Below are 21117 nucleotides of genomic sequence, written 5' to 3' on the forward strand. Positions count from 1 at the left end.
TTTTGTCTAATGCAGTAGAATCCACTAAGAGTCATGAAAGACTTACAGAGTCTTAAATGGAATTACATAAGCAGAGAAATCGCTTGCTTTGATTGAAAAGACCAGAGAGAGGACAAAATAAAAAGAGGCCTCTGGACTCTAAAATTCTACTGGCAGGAAGAAGGGTGAGAAAACTACTTCGCTGCAGACTTGTGCTACCTTTCATGAAAAAAGGAAGGAAGATCCAGAAGATGGAACCAAGAATCCAGAGGACACAGCTGAGAGCCACAGAGAATTACTCCCAGATCTTGAGACTTAATCAAGGAACTTCCAACATTTGTCTGGATTTCATAATTACTATGGACTCATGATTCCAGCCTCTTCTTATTCATATCTTTTTGTAATTCCCTCCCACAATTGTACCAGAATTGATCTGTATGACCAGTAGCATACAGTAGAAGTGATGGTATGTCATTTCCAAGATTAGGTTATAAAGGGCTGCAGCTTCCATTATCAGCTCTCTGTCTCTGTCTCTGTCTCTCTCTCTCTCTCATTCTCTTATCATTTGCTTTCACTAAAGATGTTGACATTTGCCTATATGATACCCTTTCAGAACATCTGGAGGAATGCTTTAATAGGATTACTATATATTATAGTTTGCAAGGGATAGTGCTGGATTATGCCTGTTGTCCTAGAATAATTAAAACTTCCCCTTAACTCCCCAAATGTCCCAGATTGGATGATAAATTATATGATCACAGTTATTATTAACATTACTATCATCCTACACATCCAGCCATATATCCATTTCCATTTTGTTAAACTGTACTATTATAGGGTGTGTGTGTGTGTGTGTGTGAGAGAGAGAGAGAGAGAGAGAGAGAGAGCGCAAGAATAGAGAAATATTCTTTGCAAGAAATATTCTTGCTAAGACAAAGAAAGCTGTGTTGGTATCCACAAGGCATTTCTCCTTTTGTTCGTATCGTTTACTATTCTCTCTACGTTCTTGGCCAAAAAGTAAGTAAGTGGGGTGATAAAATTCAGATTCCATGATAAGGTGGCTACTAATGGTATAATTCCCATGTTCTTATTTGGAACCTTAACCTTTTTTTTTTTTTTTTTTAAGAACCTTTACCTTTTAAGAGTCAGCATACCCCGGTCTTAGAAAAGCCAACTTTTACATAGATGTTTCAAATGTATTTTGAATAATTTTTTTTCATCTCTGTTTTCTTTTATGCAGGATTCAAAATTTGAAGGGGAAGGACTCAGTGAATACCTTCCTATGTCACGTTTAAAGACTGACAAAACATTTGAGAAGTACGTTCCCTTAGTGGTACATTTAATGCATTTTATTTTTTGGTTTGTTTTGTGATGGATTAAATATGGGCTCATTATAGGTGACAGGCACCCCTTAGTTTGATTCACCCGGAAGGTTCAGGTTTGTGAGACCCATGACCCCATTTCCTCCTGGGATTTATCTGTGCCTTTTCACTTATATAGGATAGTTTGCAGATGGGGCTTTATATCTCTCAGAGAATATCCAAATCCTTGATCCGGTGTAGGCACTTCTACGACTGGGATGTGGCAGTTTCTGCCCCTCCATCGCAGTACAGGAGATGCGGGAGTGGTGGGTGTAGGTTCAGAGGAGATTCCCAAGCTGGATGGTCTCACTTTGAATCTTGGGCTTCGCCCTGTTTGACTATGTGACCTAGAACAAGATGTTCAACTTCACTCAGCATCAGCTTTTCATCAGTTAAGCAGGAATAATAATACCTTGGTGGATTATTTTAAGGGTTAAATGAGATGATAAGTGTAATGTATTTCAAAGAATGCTTTGAGCATGCTAAGCACTAAATAAATATGAGTTAATACTGTACATCAGTGGTTCACAGCAGGGATCAATTTTGCCCCCAGGGGACATTTAGCAATGACTGGAGACAGTTTTGATTGTCGTGACTGGACCTAGGTAGGAGGCTGTTAACGGCATCTAGTGGGCAGAGGCCAGGGATCTTGCTAAACATTCTATTCTGCACCGGGCAGCCCCCAGAACAAAGAATTACGTGGTTCAAAATGTCAACAGTGCAGAGGTTGAGAAACCTCGTTATACATCAGTGCTGCTTATTCATCGCCATTCTACTTAACTGCTAATCCTACTAGCAGTGAAAATAAAGTATCATCTGGAGTGAGACCTGTCCGTGAACACTGTTCAGTACCTGAGAAAATACGCTGTGTGGGCAGGATTATATGTTGCTGAGGTGTCCTTTCAGTGCTCGATAAGGTATAGACTAACATGTCTCCCACACCCAGCATTTCTTTTTTTTCTTTTTTTACATCTTTATTGGAGCATAATTGCTTTACAATGGTGTGTTAGTTTCTGCTTTATAACAAAGTGAATCAGCTATATATATACATATATCCCCATATCCCCTCCCTCTTGCATCTCCCTCCCACCCTCCCTATCCCACCCCTCTAGGTGGTCACAAAGCACCGAGCTGATCTCCCTGTGCTCTGTGGCTGCTTCCCACTAGCTATCTATTTTACATTTGGTAGTGTATATATGTCCATGCCACTCTCTCACTTCGTCCCAGTTTACCCTTCACCCTCCCTGTGTCCTCAAGTCCATTCTCTACATCTGCATCTTTATTCCTGTCCTGCCCCTAGGTTCTTCAGAACTTTTTTTTTTTTGGATTCCATATATATGTATTAGCATACGGTATTTGTTTTTCTCTTTCTGACTTACTTCACTCTGTGTGACAGTCTCTAAGTCCATCCACCACACTACAAATCACTCAATTTCGTTTCTTTTTATGGCTGAGTAATATTCCATTGTATATATGTGCCACATCTTCTTTATCCATTCATCTGTCGATGGACACTTAGGTTGCTTCCATGTCCTGGCTATTGTCCAACATTTCTAGTGATAGGACTTTATCCCATAATGACCAGGGAGGTTGATGTCACATTATACGTGAGAGAGAGTTAATTATAGGCTAACTTACAGTCGTGAAAATTGGAACTAACCTAAATATCCAACAACAAGGGATTATTTCAATAAGTTATGGTAGACACTTAAAATTAAATACTAAGACATTGCTAAAAATTTGTACTTAGAAAAAGAGTAATCTCATGGAAAATATGTATAATACGCAAAGTGGAAAATACAGGTTACAAAATACAGCATCAGTCTCATTTTGTAAGGGTAAAAAAAATGTGTCTAGCTACCCAGCTGTGAAGAATAGACCTCAGTATTTTACCACGGTTTATCTCTGGGATGTGGACTAATGGGTGACTTTGGTGGGGGGATTTTTATAAAATTAGATTTTATATAGTGCACAAACATACACATATATTAATATAATTACAAAATTAATAAGTGCCGTATACAAGGAGAAAAAAGCATACTATGCCACAAGTCCTAATTCAAAAGTGAGCTGATGTCTAGTTTGGCTCCTGGTCTAGAGCATGATGGCTCCAAGGGGACGCAAATCACTAGACTTATCTCTAGGTACCTGGTATCATGTTGAAGCTGTGTATTAACCTTTTGATGTGCATTGCATTCCTTTTTAACTAGGGAAGGTATTTTTAGAAAACCTCTAATTACAAAGAACTGGAATTACAGATGAGAAGGACTGTTTTTTTTTTTTTTTCCCCTCGTAGGATGATTATCATGAATTCAGCATCTAATTATTTAGATTAAGTCTTTAGGATATTTCATGAGTGCCTTACATTTTTTGCCAAGGGAACAAAGAAAGAAACTGAGGAAAACATCTCACTGTGGTTTACATAACATGTTTGAGGTTTATTAATGAAATCGGTTTACCTTCATAATGGTATAATAGGGCCATTACAGACAATAGATACAGTAGTTTAAAAGTAATAAAATTTACAACAAAGTGTATTTAAGTTGAGATTGAATTGCCAGAAAATGTGTGTCCTAATGAACTCTTGTGTCAGTGTAGCTCTAACTAAATTAAGGAGAATCATTTCTATCCCGGGAAACTAAATCAGCTGTGAGATCCAAAAAGGCCATTCCTCTGGTGGGGGGACTGTCATTGTCACAGATGGCCCTGCTGCTGGAACTAGGCTTAAGTCAGGAGAAGTGAAATACAAGATCCTTCTTAATTCGAATGAATTTGGAAAAGCAGGGGAATGCTGGCTGTTAAGACTTGTGAAGCTAAGGGAAAAAAAAAAAAAGAAGAAAGAAAAAAGAGTCGATAAAGAAGAACCTCAGATCAAGTTAGTAAATGTTAATAGGAGGAAAAAGCCTGGGGAACTTTCTGAGGGTAGAAATAGATCTTGATCTCTGGACATTGCATTAAAAAAAAAAAGAAAATGATTATGTCATATCAGCTATTCATCTATTTAAATAATTTTCCCCATAGTTTCTCCAACAAGTTATAAGATTGAAAGGGCGGTGGTAGAAAATGAAGTGGTAACATATTTTATCAAATTTCTGATTTCTGAAACAAGCCATATTTTAATTGTTGGGACATCAGTAGCTCATATAGTGAGTCAGACTTTATAGGGTCTCATTTCAAAAACTACTCACCTCCCGACTTGAATCCACTGCAGCATCTGTGATGTGTTTCTCTAACTCCCAGTTATTCTGAGAAAACATTTAAGGGAAACATCAGATTGTGCAGTGGTACCAAAGGCAAACCTTTTTATTATCCTGCATTGTCAATTTCTCTTCCTTATATCTCCCCTCTTCCTATACCTGCTGCAGAGCTCCGAGTCAACCAGTAATTGCAGACCTAAATGTTTGTAAAGAAGGCAGCGTAGCCAAGCTTGGTATCCTCACAGAAGTAACCCGCCAATCAAAGGGAGCGGCATGGCCTTGGCTGTGCTGGAAGGTGAGGCTCTTGAGACTTTTTTCCTCTGATGTAATAAGTTAAGTCTAAGATCAATTTCATCGACTCACTTTCCTGTTGTGCTTTTCTTCCCATAGGACCCTTTAGAGAAACAGAGTTCTATCAGGTCTTAGTAACTAATTTTGAGAATTCTAGGCTCAAATTGAACAGCTAAAACGCTCCATTGCGAAGCCACTGGAATTCCTCAAAACGGTGTCCATGGAACCAGGCTGGGTTCTCACTAGACAGTGGGGCAGACTTGACACCATGCAAATGAGACAAGGCTTGAGATTTGATGAATCTTCTATCTCCTTTCCCTACTTGGCTGACACTTGCTCTGAGGAAGGTTGTAAATGCAGGAGAGATTGTGGTATAATTCCTCAGACTGGCCTTTCTGCCCCCTAGTCACCATTCGATTATCTTCCAAATTGCTGTGTTTCAGAGAGATAAAGATTTTTTATGGCTTGCTGACTGGAAACAACGACAAGAGCCGGCAAAGAGATGGCTGAGGGGCCATGCATAGTTATTCCATTGGTAAATGACAAAACCTTTGTTTGTATGACATTTCCAAAATTACTGCAGAAGATGAATCTAAAATACAAAATGTCACATTTGGCATGCAAAACTATCACAGTATATCTCAGTATAAAATTCATAGAGGCATTTAATTTAGAATGTGTTTAATAACTCAGTCTGCCTGCATCAGTAATCCTGCCTTGAGGTTTAAAGAGATTGTCTTGTTTATTCACATGGTGTTAAGTTTTAAAATATTTTTGGAAATCAAAATACTAAGGTTAAGTCTCTATTGTTAATTAAGATTTTCTAATTAAACCAAAAAATAATTGTTATTCTGATTAGTGTTTAAGTCTGAGTTGTATGAAGAAACAAAAGAAGTTTAGCAACTTTCACTGTTGGTTTAACTGTGATTTGATCCCAGAAGCATACTGTCTATATGGAAATATATATTATCTCTCACAAAGTAAAGTCTAGGCAGGATTAAAAAGGGCTTACTGTTAACTGCAGATTAATGGGTGGTGCTACCAACACAGGTAGTTAGGAGAGTAACCTGATTCCAAAAATGACATTAATTTTGTTTAAAGCATGATCTAATAGAGAATTTTTCAAGGTCAAATTATTCTGAAGACTATTAGGGTAGAAAACATGACTTTCTGACGTTTGAGCTATTAATAATCCCAGTTTAATTTTTGTGTATTCTGAAACAATAGTCTACTAAAAACCTTACCAACTTGTACCTACTTTTCAACATTTACCAAAAATGAATGGCCTATTTGTCCCAGCTGAAGGTAAGCAAAGAAATTCAAATGTCCTGTAAAATATTCTTCAATCATATACTTCAGTTACATGCAATTTATGCCAAGTTTTAGGTTAAAGCACATAGAAATGGTCTTCTTTCTTTATTTTTTGAATCTCACTTGAAGCCTGTGGGGCAAGGTGGCCTCATGTTCACATTAAGTACAAGTGTTTGATCAGGTGAGGTGTTAGTCTGACCTGTTTTGCACAGCACTAGTCAGTGGGGTCCATGGTCTGTGATTAGTGTGAGAGGTTAGGGCTGTCACTTTTCAAGCTTACTGCCCCTGTTCACCCATCCCAGGTATCTTAAGAGGCCCACTGTGTGGTTTTTAGAAGTGTTGGTTTCCTGTTCATTCTATCTTATTATAATAGATGAATGGTTTCTGATGTCACAGATCATTAACATACCACACTTAAAAACTGGCTCAACTTTCCCTCGCATAATCGGTAGGCTTGCCTTTTGACCCCCTAATTACATGTCGTGTGTCCTCCTCTGTTATCACGGCTAATACCTGACAATTACAGGTTGAGTAAAAATAATTGTCTATTTTTCCCTCCCTGAGAAGCACACTGTGGCTAATTGTGTGGTTTTCCCCAGTTCCTGCATCATTCAAGAAATTCAAGAAACCTGTCTTTTCTTTGGGTTGAGCAGAGTCGGTCACCTCAGCCTCTTCAAATACAGATGAAATGCATAAGGGGTCTCAAGAACAAGGCTCCCCAAGGGTCCCACTTCCTCAAAGTGTCCCTGCTTGGTCGACCAGGTGGCCGTGTCTTGCCGTGGTGCCTGACGGAGCAGCTGAAGACCAGAACACACCCAGTGAGGCATGATGGAAATTTTTATGATGTGGGGCTGTATTTCCACGAAAGCCTTTATGTGGTAAGCTGGTCTTTTTGCACACGTACCACTATCTGCTCCTATCTGTCCAGCTTTTCACCTCCAGAGATGGTTTTAGGTACTCAGCTTTGTGTAGTAAACAGAAAGGATTTCATTCATTCATTCAGCAAATACCCAATAAGCACTCAGTATGAGCCAAGCACTGTGTTGTGGCCGGTACATGGACACCCTTAGTCCTGGGTAAAATGGAATGCCATCCTTCTTTATCAAGATCATTACTGTGGATCCTTGGTATAATTCTTCACCTTTTCAGGATTTACATGACAAGAGGTCACTAACATGTGTATTTTATGTGCGGTATGTATATACATTTGTAGGCAGCCAGGGACACTGATTTTAGGTGAGAACCCAGATTTAGGTAAGAAGAAATGTTGGAGGTTGTTAAGAGAATAGATTATGGATATAGGGGTATGTGTTTACCAAGCAAAGAGAATCTGGAGGAGACAGTGCTGGGCGAGAGAGGAAGGGGGAGGTAAGATTAGAGAGTGTTCCTGGATGCAGGGATGAGAAGAGGGGGTCCAAGATCTTCAAGTCACCTTTGGAAGGAGAGAGGATAAGCTTAGCTTTCTCTGGGGCATCAGCACCAGACTGATGAAGACAGGGAACTCCAGCCCAAGGAGAAGAAAGGAAGGGGCTGGGTTAGTCCCAGAACCCTTACTGTGTGCTGGTGCATTAGATGCCAGACATGAGGATGGACTGTTTGAAAATATAGAATTGCTTTTTACACTATTAATTTGAAGGAATAAGACAAACATTGTAAGAATCAGTGTAGGTAGCACAAGGCTCCCGAGCTGACAAGACTCACTGAGGAACCGAGCCTCAGTTGGCTCATCTGTGAAATGGGAATAAAAATATCTGCCTATCAGAAGCATTACAAAAAATGACTGAGATGATTGTGGAAATACACACTGTCAGTACATAGTAAGAATTCAGAAGCTTCTGTGGTTATTATTGTTATAATTATTCTGTCTCTTTGATGGAGAAGCCCATAAATGCTTACCAGGGGACTTTCATTTTAATATATATGATGAATGCTTATATCTTGAACAACTTTTGAATTAACCTTTGCTTGAGAACAATGGTGGTTAACAATTTCTTCTCTAACAAATGATCCCAAAAGCCTTGTTAAGATGTGTGAGATACATGTGAGAGGCCTTAGTCAGGGGTGGGTATGGAGAGGACTTACCCCCTGGGGGAGCCCACTGTCCCCATAGAACCAGACTTTGAGGACAAGTGACACGAGGGCAACAGATGTAATTCAGCCCCTGACATGATATCTTGGTTTTCACTACTTATATCAGAGAAATTTCAGGAATGTGGTGCTAGCTAAGATTTTAGTTAATAATTTTAAAAAAGGTCTAATCTGTATTTAATGGGCAACTACATTCTTTTGGTACTAATCTGTATTTAATGGGCAACTACATTCTTTTGGTACATTTTAATTAAGCACCTACCATTTTAAATCTTGGAGCTAGGCTACCAAATATAGCATTTGAAGAGCTTGCTATCTAGAGCCATCTGCATAAATAGCTCTTTTACATTGAAAAGCACTATAAAATGTTCTTTTTATTGTTATTATTGGTTTAGATGCCCATCCCCAGCTCCCCCCATAGAGGCGTGAACTCTGAGTGCAGAAGCCACGTATATTGCTATGTTAGCTTTGAGCATATTCCATGCATGTTGATGAGTAATCTTAACAGAGAGTGCTACAGGTTGAATGTCAGGAGGGATTAGAGGATGAAGAGCTGCATCAAGAATGTCTTCAGGGGCTTCCCTGGCGGCGCAGTGGTTGAGAGTCCGCCTGCCGATGCAGGGGACACGGGTTCGTGCCCTGGTCCGGGAGGATCCCACATGCAGCGGAGCGGCTGGGCCCGTGAGCCATGGCCGCTGAGCCTGCGTGTCCAGAGCCTGTGCTCCGCAACAGGAGAGGCCACAGCAGTGAGAGGCCCATGTACCGCAAAAAAAACTTAATAAATTAAAAATAAAAGTAAAAAGAATGTCTTCAGGGACAGGGAGCAAAACCACTAAGAGACGGATGTTGCCCAAAACTGTTCACAGTGTTGAAAAGCGCATCAAGTCCGTAGGAGAAAGCAGAGGCCGGTTGTTTCTCAAACACTGAAAGGCATTTTCCCCTTCCTGCCAAACAGAACAAAAAGTATCTTGGAATAGGTGAAATAACAACCCCAAATTTTCTTCCCTGTGTCAGAAGCAAACAAACCAAAATAATTACTTCCCGCCACAGCCAAGGAAAATTTAGTCTTTAAGAGCCTGACAAAATGTCACTGAATTATATCCATCCCTTGGTATCACCTAGCAAAATCCTGGATCCCCAGAGAAATCTACTAGGGTGTTCCACATTCAGTGTATGTAAGAAAAGTACAAAAAATTCAGGACAAAAACAAAAACAAGAAAAGCACTCTAGAACTTGACAGGAAAGAGAAGTCATCTGACGCTGTTTGATTTCAGAATGAAAATGCTGTTGCTCAAAGTTCTGTTCATTCCACTGGGTTCTGGCAACTTTTTCCACTAACCACACAATTCTGCCTGCCAGCCACTCTGCTAGCAGTCTGTGGGAGACTGACAGGTACAGCAGCAAGGTTTAAAGAAATGTCATTTTCCAATAGGAATAGGAATACACACACAAAAACACAGATGTGCTTGTGTATGTAACTGATATAGGGGCATCTAAGATATTTACATCATTTCTTTTCATGTACAAACCTAAGACAGGGTCATTTCTCCATGAACAGGAGAAGCTGGCTTCATATGGTTGTTTGAGAGTGCAGGACATCTTACCAATGTTAACCGAGGAGAGATGTCAGCTATTCCTACACAGACAGGAAGGACAGAGAAGGTATTGCCCAAATGAAAGGGCAAGTCTTCGTTACAGGAGAAACACTGAGTCTGCTGAGGAAATGTCTGCATTATACGTCTGTAAGGTTACATTCTTAATGGAGCTTGGAATGATGCTACAATGTTATAACATCAAAGGTGGCTTCTCTTTGGTATCAAGCGGGACCAGGAGGCAAACAATTGAAGGTTAAGGTGAAAAGTTTGCTTATAGGGTTTGCTAAACCTCTAAGTGAGGCAGCAGATATATCGATTGGTAAGCCCAAGGTAATAGCCCTCCAAACACCCACGGTCCTACTTCTGATACTATCATTTGGACTTTGTCCCAAACATTTCCACACTTTAACATCCATTTTCCTGTGTTGTAAGATGGAGATGTTCAAATATGATGATTTTTGATATTTCTCCAGATGATTTTTGATACTTTCAAGTGAAAAATAGCTGTATTGGCCTTTCTGATTACAGAAGACAACTTAAGCTCTTTGTTAAGAAAATCAGAGAATTAAAAAAACTACAAGTAAAAGTATAGTTTCTCAACAAGCACGTGCTCCTGTTCTGGGACCACATTAACTGAGTTCACACTTACCTTCACTTTATTAGTCATAGCTGTCTAACTATGCAAAGGAGAAGTGGAGTTGATAAATAAATACATAATCACTTTAAACTTAGGAAAAAAATACAGGTAATAGAAGAGTGGCACCAAGTGGCCCCAGCCAATGCCCCATGGAGTAGATGAGCTACTCTGCTGACTCATCTCTGATTTTCTGATCTACGTGATGGGGAGATATAGAAAAATGTTGTTTCAAGTCACTGAATTTTGGAGTAGTTTGTTATGCAGCAATAGATAACTGAAGAACTTATTTAGCCCCTTCTGTGACCAAGAACTACATCGAGAGTTGGAGAAATAAAGTCAGGGCTGTCTTTTTAAATTGCTTGGGTAGCTTCTGCAAATATAACCTTGTGTGCTTAAGGAAAAAGAATCATTATGTGTCTAAATTCAGGGTTGGTTCACCCAAAAGGCATTTGAGTCCTGTGTGCAATGTCTTGTCCTTTAGTTATGCTGCGTGTATGTGAAAAAGGAGATGTGGGAGATGGAAGTGGATAAATAGGGGGGCTGTTATGGACTGAACTGTGTTCCCCCCAAATTCATAGGCTGAGGCCCTAAATCCCAGTACCTCAGAATGTGACTAAGTTTGGAGACAGGGTCTTTAAAGAGGTAAGGTTAAAATGAGGACATTGGGGTGGGCCCTAATCTAATCTGACTTGTGTCCTTAAAGAAGAGGAGATTGACACAGACACACACAGAGGGAAGACCATGTGGGGACACAGGGAGACAAACCAAGGAGAGAGGCCTCAGAAGAAACCAATCCTGCCGACACCTTGATCTTGGATGTCCAGTTCCAGAACTGTGAGAAAATAAATTCTTATTGTTAAAGTCAATCCAGTCAGTAGTACTTTGCTATGGTGGTCCTGAAAAAGTCATAGAGGGGCTCATGAAGGACTGGTGACAATGAATTGTCCTTTTATTCAGTGGGAAAGAAGAAGCAACAATTTGCTTCAACCTTTTAGAATTCAATACGTAAATTTGGCATCATTGAGATAAGGACTAGGGACTTCCCTGGCAATCCAGTGGTTAAGACTCCGCGCTTCCAATGCAGGGGACGCGGGTTCGATCCCTGGTTGGGGAACCAAGATCCCACATGCTGTACAGCACAGCCAAAAAGAAAAAAAGAAATAAGGCTCCCCTACTGTAGTGGGTTTTGGCTAATTGAATGGCACATATAGGCACCTCAGAAGCTCCAGAGAAAACCTGACTTAAACTCACTGTGTTATCGGACTCTTTCATGGTTCTATAGAATTTTAAGAAGTATATCAACCAGTTACTATTTATACATCAGTGTGGCAAGGTATCATTATCATAGTAGTAGATGGGCACCATTTTTGTTTTACTGGAGGGAAATCCAATATGAATAAAATAGCAACTTTTCAAACATGACATTTAATCCATGCAGGTAAATCAAACTGAGAATCTATTATTCATTATTAAAAGGGTGGCATATTTTTATTACACTGAGAATGAAACACAAATACTGTGAAAAATTTAGTGCGTTTTCTTGAACTTTTAAGACACTTATCATGCAGTCATCTAGCTGGTACTGGCACCCATTTTAAAATATAGCCATGAAACTAATAAGTTTGAAGTTTTATGCCTGAGAAAAGGATGCTCAATTTCAGTGGAATAGGCAAATTTATTTTTTATTTAAAGCTTCCTAAATACTTAAGATGGTGAAGTACTTCAGTAATGTTCTGATTCCAGTATGTATATGAAGAATATAGTTCATATTCTTGTCATTATTAGTCACGGCCCCAGTGTTCTTCCCTGAAGTGCTTTCTGAAAACTGCATATATCAGAAACTGATTAAAATGACCTAAAGTATTAATTCTTAAAATACGATGAACCCAACATTTTGCAAGAGGTTATTTTCTGTGTGACATGTAATATCAAAGAATTGAAATGATTTTAATAACTCCTTGGAAGGAGTGGTCTTAGGAAAACTAGAGCTTGATTGCTTTTATTGATTATTACCATTCATAGTGAATAGCCCTGGAGTATGTTATATCATGTGGCTTTAAAAAGTTTGCCATTATATCAGTGGAGGAAGCCCTTTTGGTCAGTATTTGAAATGGTCACTTCCGCTGGTCAAGGATTCCCCCAGACTTGTGAGAGTCCTGATTGTAAATGGCTTCTCCTGAGTGGTGTGAGTGGTCCCTGGGCATATGCTGTTTTTAACAGTGGTCTGCTTCTGCTACTTACTTTGCATTCATCACTTTAGGAAAATTACCTAATCTCCCTCGCCTCAGTTCCTTCATTTGTAAAATGGGAATCTGTTACCTTATTCATAGAGACTTTCTGAGCATTAAATAATGTGATGTATAGATTGCTTAGCATAGCGGGTTGCATGTAGGAAATAACTGGTGGCTATAATTAGTTTTTCATTATAATAATAATTCTCCATGTAGCATGTTCTCTTCTTTTCCCTCTCTCTGTTAGATTTCTCCAGCCCTCCAAAACATGCCTTCAAGAAGTATCAGTTAATCCATTCTTGATTTCTCCCTCTAAGAAAACTCAGTTTCCATTAAATTTATTGGATGCTTTTTTGCCTCTACTTCTTGTTACTGAGTGATGTGAGGGGTTTCAGGGCCATCAGTGCAAAAAGTCATGCTCTCATTGTCTCATAGTCTCTGGCAGAGAGGAAGAATAATGTGTATTGAGTGCCTGAACTGTGCCAGTTTCATCACTATGTGTTTAATACACACAATCAGTGCAAATTTCACACAGAGCAATCTATTGTTAATCCCATTTTGCAGATGAGAGAAACTGAGGTTTTAGAGATGAGAACTTGACCAGAAGTTTGAAGCTGAGATTGGAGCCCACAGTCCAAACACCGAGGTTCACAAACTACCCTACAGAAAATGGCAAGAACTGATATGTTGGTTTTTCAAATCTGTAAACTACTCATCGATTCCTGTAATTTTTCTTTGTATTTTTACCAGGTTTATTTCCATTTCTAAAGCCAAATCCCTCGCTCTTTCTGTCTCTTCTTCTGTCCTTTGTGTCGGTTTTCTACATCTGTTCACATCTGATTTACTCAGAGTTGAGTGCCCTAGTTACCAATTAGTAGTTGTCGTTCACTCTGCATTCAATTCAATAATCAAGTCATTTTTACCAGTCTCGTTTGGGAATGAGGCTGCCGTATTACATAATATTGACAGGTGGTCCCTCAAACATATTTGCCAGCACTAAAATGTAAGCTTCTTGAGCGCAAGAACTGGGGTCTATTTTGTTCACTGCTGAATCTCTGGCACCTAGAACTGTGGCTGTCTTAATAAATATTTTTAAATGAATGAATACATCTAAAAATTCAAAAGACTCACATTTCAGACTTCAAATAGACAACTGATTTCTACTTTATAGTTGAAAAATGTTTTAACTTTTTAAAACTTTTGGTGTTTTGTGCAGATTAACATTCTTTATTTTATTGGAACTGCTTTCAAAATGCCATAAATCCAACTTTGTCCTTTGTGTCTGTTCTCTACATCTGTTCACATCTGATTTATTCAGGGTTAAGAATGCCCTAGTTACAAAATAGTCGTTCTTGTTCACTTTGCATGCAATTCAACAATCAAATCATTTTGAATTCTCTAAAGAGGAGGAACTTGCTTCTATATTTGAACTCACTCACATTCAGAGGGAATAGGTTTTAATATTTCAACATCTATACAAAATGCTTTACAATGACTTTTAAGGCACTAATTCTCCCATGAACGTCGAGTGAAGTCGCAAAGGGCTGACTAGGGTAAAGAATTTCTCCAAGGTCACATGGCCTGGTAATTGCAAAGAACAGGGCTGGCTATCTTTTCCTATCCATCTGCCTCATAGGTGTACCAAGCAGTACTCAATGACTTTGAACTGACGGGGCTCTCAAAGCTTATAGTGGTGGCAGGAAAAGAATTCGGGTTCAAACAAACAAAAAATCACTAAACTCAAGGACCAATAAAGGTCAATCTAGTAAACTGCCAATCAGAGCATGTCAAGCCTCTGCTTAAGCTCTCCTAGTAGCTCTCCATTACATTTAGAATAAAATCCAAGTTCCTTACCTGGGCCTCCAAGCCTTACGTGATCGGGCCTCTATCCCCCTTTCTAATTTATTTCATGTGACTTTTCTGCTTGTGTATTTCATTTGAGACTCACTTTCTGTTCTTTGAACAGACCAAGCTCATTCTTATTACAAGGCTGCGTTAGTTGTGGCTTCCTGCCTAGTGGGGTTCCTCCTCAAACCTTGACACTGCTGGTCCCAGGTTAAGTGTCCCTTCCCGAGACAACATTTTCTTAACAGAATAGCTCCTCCTCTGGTCATTTTCTAGTACGTCTCTAATTTATTTTTATTGTTTTGATATCACTAGTGATAAATTAGAGCATTTATCACTATTGATATTGTCTTATTTGTTTATTGCTTATCCCCTCCACTACCAGATTGTAGCTCAAGAAGAAGAGCTGATTTAATTTTTTTTATCCTTAGTGCCAAAAATGGTGCTTAAGTACAAATGGGCTTTAATTTAATAAAGGTGTGTGAATGAATGAATGACTGACTGAATGAATGAATGAACAGAGGGAAGTCCTGAAGTTGGATATGGCTTTTGACATAGTCAAATCAATAATTTAGTAGCTGGGAAAACATGAACAAATCATTACTTTCTAAAAGCTTGTTTTCAATCACCTGTAAAATGGGCTAATATTAACTACATTGACACGCAGATCAAATGTTATATTGTGCATGTAAGAGCTTTGTAAAATGTAAAACGCTGCACAGGCGTTAATACATTGCCAGATATCTTTGGTACAATGTGGGTTTCCCAAAGGGAAAGTGTTGATTAGCAATTATTGCCAAAAGTTTTATCCTTTCCAAATGATGTATTTGCCTGTTCCTTGTAAAACCATTTGTGGTTAATTTGTTGGTCTTTGATCTAATCATGCTGCAGATGTTCAGAAATGCCATCTTTTTGTGCATTGAGGCTCAGTCACTGGGGTTTGTAAAAGTAATGGGCTGTGCCCAATTTTTCCCCAGTGTCTTCAACTCTCAGGGACAAAGAAGGGAAAAATCTATCTTTTGCCTAACAAGGAAAAACTGAAAATTCAACTTTTGTTTTCACTTCAAAAAAAGAAAAAAAAGGGGGGGGGTAGGGGGAGAAATCCCAGAACTGAATTTTCTAAATTAAAATATTCAATTAGATTTTGCCATCTCCCTAGAGTGAAATATTCTTAGTTGAACATTTGAGTAGCATGTGAAGAGATGAGTTATGACACATTGAGGTTGAGGTCAGGTAATGGAATTGCGATGTAATGAGATGACATGCCATATATTTCCTCTTGATTTCAGTCATGTTTGATGGAAAATGGTGGAAAGGCCATATTTTTTAGCCAGTAATTATTCAGGTATGAATCAGTTTGATTTTAGACAGAAATGTGGCTGCCCTAAGCTATGAAGTCAATTAGACATATGATCAAGGACACACAAACCTGTCTTGTCTTGGCATCCATATTGGACGATGATTCTCAAAGTGTGGTCTGAAGGATCACGTGAATCACCATTACCTAGACATGCCTGTAGAAATTCAAATTCCTGAGCTTCACCCCAGACTTACTGACTAAAGGATGAGAATGGGCCTAGAAATCTGCATTTTTAATAAACTCCTTTGGGTAAAATTCTTACACAAATCAAATTTGGGTGACTGCTAGATGACGTCCTTGAGGACATCATTGTATGATTGTAGAGGTTTCTTAAATAATTAAATTCTTTGTTGAGAAATCACAAAATTCAATTCAGGGACTGTAAGTTTGAGAGATCATAGACTTGTGCCCTCATTTTAGGAAGATTTTTATTCAGATTTACTAATTGGTAAGCTATCTGATGAATCTAGCCCTCAGAAAGACTCATTTTTTAAAAATTTATTTTACTTTTTATTAAAGTATAGTTGATTTACAATGTTGTGTTAGTTTTAGGTGTACAGCAATGTGATTCGGTTTTATGCATATATATGTGTATATGGTCAGAGAGATTCATTCTTTAAGGATGCTGGATGATGGAGTTTTTCGGGATGCTAATGATGGAGTTTTGTTGGAGACGTTTTCTCTTGGTAAGTTCTGTGTCTACTTTTGATGCCTGAACTCAGTGGGAGCAATTAAGGAGAGAACAGGCTGAATACAGAGAAACGTGGGAAGGAGCCCAGCTCCTCAGCCTGTATAAGGAGAGGCAGGAAATAGGGTGTAGAGGGATGGTCTTAAGCTTCTTCATCAGGAATCCAAGGTAGGCTGTCTGATGTTCACCTCCAACATTTCGGAAGCATGGCATGAATGGCTCTGGAGCACATGGCCAGGAATCAAATCCCAGCTCTACCCTCTGCACCTCTTTTCTGTGTGACCTTGGGCCAGCTCTCTTTGCCTCAGTTGTGTCATTAGTCAAATGGAGCTATAATAGAATCAACTTCATAGGATTACTGTGGTGATTGTGTTCATAAGGATAAAGTGATTTAAAAAGTACCTTGCATTTAGTAAGCTTTTGATACAAGTTAATGGTTGATGCTCTACTGTTAGGTTTAAGGAACTCAAAAAATTAATTTCTAAAACAGGGAACTGGAACTGTTACATTTGCACATGAGAACACTGGTTTTCCAACGGTGTAGGTGTAAGGTTTTCTCTCTTCTTCTATTCAGAAGCTATGATAGTTATAGCTGTTACCACCCTCTGTCCTTGATCCCTAGACCAAGATAAGTTTCCAAGAATAATTACTTTCTTTCATCCCGCAGCAGAAAGACTGGGAATTAGAGCTAATATGTCTGTTTATTTATCTTGGCTAAGGGAATGGAAAGGAAAATAATGGTATTATTAAACTCTCACTGGATAACCTAGATTACACTGTGCTGTGGCTTCAATTCCCAGTCATCTGTCCAGAGTTGTTTGCCTCAGAAAGAACACTTTGCTATTTTCTAATGCAAATTAAGTATATTTATTTAATTCCTTAACTATGCTTATTCCCTACAGAATATTAGTCCCAGAAGACACCATTTTGTTCATTTCCCATTCTCTCAAATTGCCACCTTCCCTTCATCACCACTGTCCTTCCTTTCCCACCCCTTCCACCTCCACTACCAGCACTTCATAAATGGTGAAACAAAGATCCGTCCCAAAATGATAGGTTACTTACTGGAGTGTTACATTGGGATTTGATCTTAACATTTGTCTGATGCCAAAGCCCATGCTTTGAACCCATGAGGACATATAGCTTCCCTTTTAAATCAGAGAAGCAATTATACACGGCAGGATTGAACAATTAGGACTGAGGTAAACTACATATAAAGTCAAAAGCATTTAAGATGCATTTATAGGAATTCCAACCAAAGAATATCCAAGCAGCGTCACTGTAGTCTTACCACAAACAACTGAAGCATTGTTGGGTATTCTGTTTATCCACTGTAGTGCAGATTACGTGAGTATTTGCGTTTTCCTCTACAGTTGGTTTTATCATGACGCTGGCAAAGAACCGCTAGGTTTTCGACTTTATATCCAATGACTTAGAATATAGCTCTGAAGCTATTGTGGTATAATAATCATGTTTATAGAACAGCTAAGACTGGATGTGAGCCAATACAAAGCAGGAGCAGTCAGTCAATATTATCTTGGTTATTTTATGGTAACAAAACCCCCCAGTATTTCAGTGGCTTAATTCAACAGAAGCTTATTTTTCACCCAAGCTATGTGTCTACTTCAGGACAGCTAGGGGCTCTGCTTTACCCATTCTCATTCTAAGTCAAAGACTGGTCACTGGTCAATGTAGCAAAGGAGAAAAATGAAAGAAAACTCTGGAGAATCTAGAACCAATAATAAGTGCCCTGGCCTAGAAGTGACACATATTCTGTCCACTCAGAGGTCCTTGTCCAGAACTAGTCAAAGGGCCCACCCAACCACAACGGGGCTTGGACATGCAATCCTACTATACGCTTAGAAGGTGAAGAGCTGGAAATATTTGATGAACAGCACTTATGACACCATAACTGCTGAGGAGGGAGTGAAGCTTTCTAATAAATAGCTGTTCACAAGGAATTGGTTTACCTTATGAATTGGCAAACATTCCTATCAGTGTAGGGTTCAGATAGAGACTGAACTATCCCCTGTAGTACAGAAAAGATTTCTAACTGAGCAAGGGACTGAATATAACAGTGCTTCTTAAATTATGTGGCCTATGTACAATCAGTATTTTAATTAGATAGTCTGTACTCCTCAACAAAATTTTTAAAATGCCCTTTTCTGAGGTCACTGAGGTCTTTTGTTAATACTGTTATTATTTTAAGTTTTAAGAACTTCAAAAAGCTTAGAATGTCTTAGTAATTGTTATGAAAACATTTAAGTCTCCAAATTCATGTCTGGGCCTCACCAGTATCTCTGCCTGTACTTCTGTTTGAAAGCCTAGAGATTAGAAATTATGCCCTAAAAGATATTGTCTATACTGAAGACACGAGATTCTTTGGTTATAATGAGCAAAACTTGGGGGAGGAAGAGATATGTCCTGATGAAGAGGCTGTCATGAGAAAATGGTAGACTCTGTGTGTGTGTGTGTGTGTGTGTGTGTGTGTGTGTGTGTGTGTGTGTGAGAGAGAGAGAGAGAGAGAGAGAGAGAGGCAGACAGATATATTGTCAATAAATTTGACCATATTTAATTTGCATGTTTATGTATTACATATTTTAACATATATTTAACTATATGTTTAACAGAAAATAAAACTAGAAAGTTAGATTGTAGTGAGGTAGCATTAGGGTCTTTAATGCAATGCTGAAGAATTATAAGTTTTATGATAAATATAAAGTGACGATATGATGTCAGGCAAGAAACAGCCTACCAAGGAGCAAAAAGTAGAGCTTATACTGAACCAAAGTTTCTGGTAACATTTTGTTCACTGCCAGAGATAAAAGTAACTTTTTATGATCAGAGTTGCAGGGCAAAAAAGCTGGACAAAAAAAGGAAGTAGAATTTTCCATATGATAGATAATATTTTTATATTAATTCTGGATTTCATGATAAGGAAAGTATGACCCTTTGACATTCAATAATGAACTTTTCTGTTAAATATCATAGGTAGCCCTTTATTTTTAAGGTTTTATCTTTGATTTTATTGGTTTGACTATGATATGCCCAGGTTTCCTTTTTCCTTTTTCTTTTTGGGATTTTCTGAATTCCCTGGTTTCGTGGGTTGATGTCTTTCATCAGTTTTGGAAAATTCTCAGCCGCTATCTCTTCACATGTTTTTCTGCACCATTGTCTTTCTCTTTTCCTTTTAGGACTCCAATTACATGTGTTTAGATTGTTTATTACTGTCCCACACATCTTACATGCTCTGATCAGTTGGGGTTTTTTTTCCCTCCTTTTTTCATTATTTTTGCCTTTGTGCTTCAGTTGGGACTTTCCTACTGGCCTCTGCTAGAGGTCATCTATCCTTTTCTGCCATGTCCATTTCTACTGTTAAGCCCATTCAGTGAATTTTTCATTTCAAGTACCCTAAACATTTTTAAAGTTCACTCTTGAAATTTTCTTCCCTCCCCCGGTTATTTCCATCTTTCTCCTTATTTCTTTATCATAATTATAATGATTGTTTAAAGTATTTGTTTGTTAAGTCTAACATCTGAGTCATCCGTGGGTCAGTTTCCATTGACTGCTCTCTTTTATCTGTGCATCACATTTCCCTTCTTCTATGGATGTCTCATAGTTGTGTATTGTATGCCAGATATTGTGTATAAATGAATTTGTAAAGACTGAAGTAGAAAATATTTACCACGCACAAAAAAAGCAGCCTCTGTCAGGCAGCTAGAGTGATCTTTCTGATTAGAGTTTAGCTAAGTTGGGGTTAGGTTGTGGCTTTGATTAGTTTTAATTCACCACTGGTTTTAAAAGTTTTCAGGTGTGAAAGATCCCTCCTTCCAGCTGGGCTTGGTATCCAAGCAACACATAACCACTCTGCTCCCTAGCCCTGCCTTGAGAATTCTGTGCCATGGAAGGTCTCTTTTTGACTTTCAGCCTGAACCCAATTGCTCACATGCTGCTGAATAAGAGTCCTAAAATTGAGAATTTGTAAATAGTAAGGACTCATTCGGTGTCTGGGGCTCATGTGTATTCGACCTTCCACATTAGTCCAAGACTGTTAAAATTTTAGCCAGTTTCTCCTTTTACCTACAAAGTCTCTCACCCAATGACAGATCTACTCCTTCACTCGTTCCCGGAGAGTAAAGCTACCTCTAGAGGCTTCCGGGAAGATGGCGGAAGAGTAAGACGCGGAGATCACCTTCCTCCCCACAGATACACCAGAAATACATCTACACATGGAACAACTACAGAACACCTACTGAACGCTGGCAGAAGACCTCAGACCTCCCAAAAGGCAAGAAAGTCCCCACGTACCTGGGTAGGGCAAAAGAAAAAAGAATAAACAGAGACAAAAGGATAGGGACGGGACCGGCACCAGTGGGAGGGAGCTGTGAAGGAGGTAAAGGTGTCCACACACTAGGAAGCCCCTTCTCGGGTGGAGACTGCGGGTGGCGGAGGGGGGGGAAGCTTCGGAGCCGCGGAGGAGAGCGTAGCAACAGGGGTGCGGAGGGCAAAGCGGAGAGATTCCCGCACAGAGGAT

The 21117-nt window shown here is 39.0% G+C and overlaps 1 protein-coding gene across 1 annotated transcript in view; it reads left to right on the top strand.

Annotated features, from left to right (window-relative positions):
- Positions 1-21117, top strand: part of LOC309967681 (uncharacterized protein) — a gene marked incomplete at both ends in the record, with an annotated part of 268712 nt that overhangs the window by 59320 nt on the left and 188275 nt on the right. The window contains one exon of the mRNA XM_082848441.1: positions 6793-7017. Within this exon, the coding sequence (XP_082704567.1) occupies positions 6793-7017 (225 nt within the window). The remainder of the gene's footprint in view (positions 1-6792; positions 7018-21117) is intronic.

This window comes from Leucopleurus acutus (assembly GCF_964270905.1).
Source record: "Leucopleurus acutus genome assembly, chromosome: 10".
NCBI lineage: Eukaryota > Metazoa > Chordata > Mammalia > Artiodactyla > Delphinidae > Leucopleurus > Leucopleurus acutus.